This window comes from Oryx dammah, unplaced genomic scaffold (genome assembly GCF_014754425.2).
Source record: "Oryx dammah isolate SB20612 unplaced genomic scaffold, SCBI_Odam_1.1 HiC_scaffold_13, whole genome shotgun sequence".
Lineage (NCBI taxonomy): Eukaryota > Metazoa > Chordata > Mammalia > Artiodactyla > Bovidae > Oryx > Oryx dammah.
The window spans coordinates 6,013,327-6,019,316 of record NW_024070197.1 but is presented as its reverse complement, the minus strand read 5'-3'; the positions used below and the strand labels follow the sequence as shown (position 1 = coordinate 6,019,316).

Sequence of the window (5,990 nt, the reverse complement as noted above, 5' to 3'; positions counted from 1 at the left end):
GGAGTCAAATGACAGATTGTTGCAGAACATATAAAGACCTTGCCTTTAGGGACCTCTTTTCTTGGAGTCCAATTTCCATGAAACCTCTCTCTTTAAAAAAAAAAAAAAAAATCACTTTGTTCATTTAGGAACAGCCATCTGTAGGTCAGAAGTACTTTGTATTTTCCTTAATAAAATGTAATTTTGAGGTGGAAGTTGGAAGAGCTGCAGGTTGGACATCTACCATCAGCTACCCTCCACTTGCATGCCCTGAGACAACAGATAGGTGGGCTCGGTTGAGGAATTTACAGCCAACAAAAACAGGGTAAACAGGCAGTTTGTCTCTTAATTCAAGGGAACAATCATGGCAAGGACAAAGGAAGGAAAAAACCCTGTCTGATAAAGGAGATAATACACAAGTGCAGAAAGGCACCTTGGAGTTAAAAGTCAGAGGATCAGTCCAGGCCATAATGACTTTCGCTCCTCTGAGAAGCCTTTACTTCAAGATCCAGGGTGTGTCTGTGTACCCAAGAGGAGGGTCCTGAGACAAATTAACCAGGGGGGACAAAGCAAGGTGATTGGCCCACATTTCTCATACCTTTCTTACTAAAAACAGACATCTTACTTTCCTTAAGCAACCATGAGCTGTCCGTTATATTAGCATTTTGTAGACTGGTGAACATAAATATCAGTGATAGTGTCTAAGAATATTTGCTTTCTTATAGAGAACATCTCAGGGTGGCACCAACTGAATTCATTAATAGTCCAAAATCTCTTAATTTGTCTGTAAGAGGAAATGATTTTTCAGTAATCTGTGTTTCAGAATCTTATTTTATTTGGAACTGACCTAGATATTCAACAAACTTTCATCACTTAGTTTAGCACAACCCTAGAAATTCGGGTTATTCATATCTGGAGAGATTATTTTAGACAGACATTTCTAAAGTATAATCACTCCTAACAGAGTTTATCTAAAAGCTCCAATTGCATTTGCATTCTTTCCTTAAAAGTTTCTTCACTTTTTTTCGCAACGGGTTTGCCGCCAGGACACAGGTGTCGTGAAAACCACCGTTAAACCTAAGCCAAAATGGGAAAGGAGAAGACCCACATCAACATCGTTGTCATTGGGCACGTAGATTCAGGGAAGTCTACCACGACTGGCCATCTGATCTACAAATGTGGCGGGATCAAGAGAACAATTGAAAAGTTCGAGAAGGAGGCTGCCGAGATGGGAAAGGGCTCCTTCAAATATGCCTGGGTCTTGGACAAACTGAAAGCTGAACGTGAGTGTGGTATCACCATTGATATCTCCCTGTGGAAATTTGAGACCAGCAAGTACTATGTTACCATCATTGATGCCCCAGGACACAGAGACTTCATCAAAAACATGATTACAGGCACATCCCAGGCTGACTGTGCTGTCCTGATTGTTGCTGCTGGTGTTGGTGAATTTGAAGCCGGTATCTCCAAGAACGGGCAGACCCGTGAGCATGCCCTTCTGGCTTATACCCTGGGTGTGAAACAACTAATTGTTGGCGTTAACAAAATGGATTCCACTGAGCCACCTTATAGCCAGAAGAGATACGAGGAAATTGTTAAGGAAGTCAGCACCTACATTAAGAAAATTGGCTACAACCCCGACACAGTAGCATTTGTGCCAATTTCTGGCTGGAATGGTGACAACATGCTGGAGCCAAGTGCTAATATGCCATGGTTCAAGGGATGGAAAGTCACCCGTAAGGACGGCAATGCCAGTGGAACCACCCTGCTTGAAGCTCTGGATTGCATCCTGCCACCAACTCGCCCAACTGACAAACCCTTGCGTTTGCCTCTCCAGGATGTCTATAAAATTGGTGGTATTGGTACTGTCCCTGTGGGTCGTGTGGAGACTGGTGTTCTCAAACCTGGCATGGTGGTCACCTTTGCTCCAGTCAATGTAACAACTGAGGTGAAGTCTGTAGAAATGCACCATGAAGCATTGAGTGAAGCCCTTCCTGGGGACAATGTGGGCTTCAATGTCAAGAACGTGTCTGTCAAAGATGTCCGTCGTGGCAATGTGGCTGGTGACAGCAAAAATGATCCACCCATGGAAGCTGCTGGCTTCACAGCTCAGGTGATTATTTTGAACCATCCAGGCCAGATCAGTGCTGGATATGCACCTGTGCTGGATTGTCACACAGCTCACATTGCTTGCAAGTTTGCTGAGCTGAAGGAGAAGATTGATCGTCGTTCTGGGAAAAAGCTGGAAGATGGCCCTAAATTCTTGAAATCTGGTGACGCTGCCATCGTTGATATGGTTCCTGGCAAGCCTATGTGTGTCGAGAGCTTCTCTGATTATCCTCCCCTGGGCCGTTTTGCTGTGCGTGACATGAGACAGACAGTCGCTGTGGGTGTCATCAAAGCAGTGGACAAGAGGGCAGCTGGAGCTGGCAAGGTCACCAAGTCTGCCCAGAAAGCTCAGAAGGCTAAATGAATATTATCCCCAATACCTGCCACCCCAGTCTTAATCAGTGGTGGAAGAACGGTCTCAGAACTGTTTGTCTCAATTGGCCATTTAAGTTTAATAGTAAAAGACTGGTTAATGATAACAATGCATCGTAAAACCTTCAGAAGTAAAGGAGAATGTTTTTGTGGACCATATGTTTTGTGTGTGGCAGTTTAAGTTATTAGTTTTTAAAATCAGTACTTTTTAATGAAAACAACTTGACCAAAAATCTGTCACAGAATTTGAGACCCATTAAAAAAAGTTTAATGAGAAAAAAAAAAAAAAAAGTTTCTTCACTCGAGTTCCTTTAAGTGTTGACAAACTTACTTAACATTAAACCTAGGTACAATAAAAGTATTAGACAATGTTGAAGACACAAGACATGTCTTAATTAGATTAGCAAACAAACATTAATACTAGATATTTAATATTGAATATTTCCCAGTTCACATGAACCTGAAATTCATTTAGGTTAATTTCTCTTGTAATTGTTTGATTTGTAAGTGCTTGCTTTTTTTTTTTTTTTAACAAACAATTGAATTAGAGCTCATTTACAAATTAACCTCAGCAATATTATCCAGAAAAAAAGGCACATGCTGAGACAAATATAAATGCAGAACGACAGACATGAGAGCTCTCATACTTTCCTGCTTGAGATTTAAAATGTCTCTTTCACCATTTTCTTCCCACCACCCACCCCGTGGTTTAAAATTCTAATTTGCCCAAGACTGAAATCCCTGGAAAAATGGGTTACGTACTTCAAGGACATGGCTATGCAGGGTCGCTTCAGTCCTGTCCAACCCCCTGCAACCCTGTGGACTCTAGCCCACCAGGCTCCTCTGTCCTGGGACTCTCCAGGCAAGAATACTGGAGTGGGTTCCATTCACTCCTCAGGGGATCTTCCCTACCCAGGGATCAAATCCATGTCTCCTGTGTCTCCCCCAGGGGATGGTGGGTTCTTTACCATTAGAGTCATCTGGGAAGCTCTGGCAAAGGTTAACTTTCAGCTTTTTTTTCGGCAGGTCTTTTTAACAAGCTTGTTGTTTTTAATTCCACACGTAAAAAGAACCGGTTTTGCACTTTCAAAGAAAAAAAAAGTTCATCTTAACCAGTTTTCTTCAGAGTCTAAACAATATCATGGCCATCCTGTATCAAACAAGTTATCTTTCTTTTCTATAGTCATAGCTTTATGGCTAAAATACAGATCAAATAGTGCTCAAACTGACTGTGATAACAGGGCCAGAAGGACTGATAAAAATCTTGGAACGTCCCTCCAAGGAGATGGGTTGTTTGATCAGAAGAATCTAATAGGGGTTAACAAACTTGCTAGTGTGGGGGAACCTGGGCTCTCCCTCCCCACTCAGAGACTGGGGCAGTTAGAAGGGGACCAGCTGATGGAGAGGGAGACAGAGGGGTTGGGAGGGCTGTAAGGCCACAACAGGACAAAGAATGGAGAGAGAAAGGCAGTGGGGACACTGTTGGAGCTGTGGGCTGGCTAAAGAGAGTCGACTGAAAAAGTGAAGATTTGATCAGCCAAAATATAATGTGACATTGTAATATGGATAATCATCTTCACCAAATCACATAGTTCTTTTTTTAGTTGTAACTTGACTTCCCTGGTGGCTCAGACAGTAAAAGCGTCTGGCTACAATGCGGGAGACCTGGGTTCGATCCCTGGGTCGGGAAGATCCCCTGGAGAAGGAAATGGCAACCCACTCCAGTACTCTTGCCTGGAAAATCCCATGGACAGAAGAGCCTGGTGGGCTGCAGTCCACGAGGTCGCAGAGTCGGACACGACTGAGCGACTTCACTTTCTTTCACTTTCATTTTCTCTTTAGACAGTTTTAAGTTACCTTTATTTACCTCACGGTAGGCAGAGAGGAGGATCCAGGAGCCAACTTGGATGGTGCTAAGCCTGGGGTTGGTTGGCAAGGGCCCCTGCAAAGGCTGAACAATCTCAAGATTTGTCCCCTATCTTATCTATGGTGCAGCAAGCCTTGCACTCACAGGAGACAGTCTGGACATTCACACTCAGGGCAGTTTCCATGCAGGTTAGAAGCAAGGTCAGAGGAATGCACTGCTTTGTCTTGAAGCCTAAACAAGACTATTTGCTCCATGGTAAGAATCTGCTTAGTAATGGGAGAGACATGGGTTCGATTCTTGTTCTGGGAACATCTCACATGTCACGGAGAATAAGTTGATGAGCCACAAGTACTGAGCTTGTATGGTAGAACTACTCAAGCCCGTGTGCCTAGGGCCCGGGCTTCACAACAAAAGAAGCCACCACAATGAGAAACCGTGCTCCCCGCAACTAGAGAGTAGCCCTCACTCGTCTCAAATAGACAAAAGTCCACACAGCGAAAAACACCCGGTACAGGCCAAAAAAAAGGACCTTTCCTTCATCTCTGTGGGTGCTACAGCACCACTCGAGGGTGCTGTACATTTCACATGTCGAAGAACAGAGCCCTAAGTACGGAGAAGAAAAATCTGTGAGAGTTCACAAACATTAAACATCTGTTTTCTCACAGAACTCTCCTGCTTGGAGAGTTTCCCAGACCCCATGAAGGGTGTGGCTTCCTCTCTGTCCTTGTGACAGGTGACCTGTGATCACACCGTGGATCCTTTCCCACTCATCTGGATGTTTGCTATTAGCACCTCATTCTCCACAATCCAGGGGTCTTCTTCCTTGTGCCACAAGAATGGAGATAACGTTCAGATCAGAAACAGAAGTAATCCCACATACTGTGGCTTCTTCCAGAATCCAACCTCTCTCTCTCTCTTTTTTAAACAAATATATCTGTTATTTTTAATACCTTGGTGTATTCATTTCGTTTGGCTTGGGTGAGTGTTCGTTGCTGCTTGGTCTTTTCTCCAAGTTCAGCAAGTAGGGGCTACGCTCCAGTCGCAGTGCTCATGCTCCTCACTTGCTGCAGCTTCTCCTGGGTGCACGGGCTTCAGTAGTTGTCCCATGTGGGCTCAGTAGTTGCAGCTTCCAGGCTCTAGAGTGCTGGCTCGTAGTTGAGGCACACAGGCATAGCTGCTCTGTGACATGTGGGATCTTCCCAGACCAAGGATCCAACCTGTGTCTCCTGCATTGGCAGGTGTAGAATGCAGCTCTTTCGTCAGCCAAGGAGTGAGGACACTACAAACTGACAGAAAAATACTTCTCAAACGAATTTACTCTCTGCCTCCTTCTGAATGCACAGGGAACAGTATAATATACAGTACAACATGCAGCAGGTATCCAGTTCCTACCTAAGAACTACTGAACCAAGAACACAGGGCTAGAAAGCAGGCAACTGGATATTTCACAGTTTGAAATCAGCTTTATAAACACTTGAGCTGTGGAGAAACTCCTTGTGCATCACACAGTGGGCAGGTCACCTGAAGGAAAGTCAAGTTTAAACTCCTGATACCAATCAGGAAGCTTTACATGTATGAGTCAACAAGCTTTAGAGCTTAGTCAAGAAAAACAGGATCTCAAAAGGTACAGAGGGAACGTGCAGAGGTACCCCAGGGCAGAGCC

The 5,990-nt window shown here is 44.2% G+C and overlaps 1 protein-coding gene across 1 annotated transcript; it reads left to right on the top strand.

Moving 5' to 3' along the window:
• Positions 1 to 989: 989 nt before the first annotated feature.
• LOC120871997 (elongation factor 1-alpha 1-like) lies at positions 990 to 2,684 on the top strand. Its single transcript, XM_040252133.1, has one exon. It carries the CDS (start codon positions 1,067 to 1,069, stop codon positions 2,450 to 2,452), a length of 1,386 nt encoding a protein of 461 aa, XP_040108067.1. The 5' UTR covers positions 990 to 1,066; the 3' UTR covers positions 2,453 to 2,684.
• The last annotated feature ends 3,306 nt before the right edge of the window (positions 2,685 to 5,990 follow it).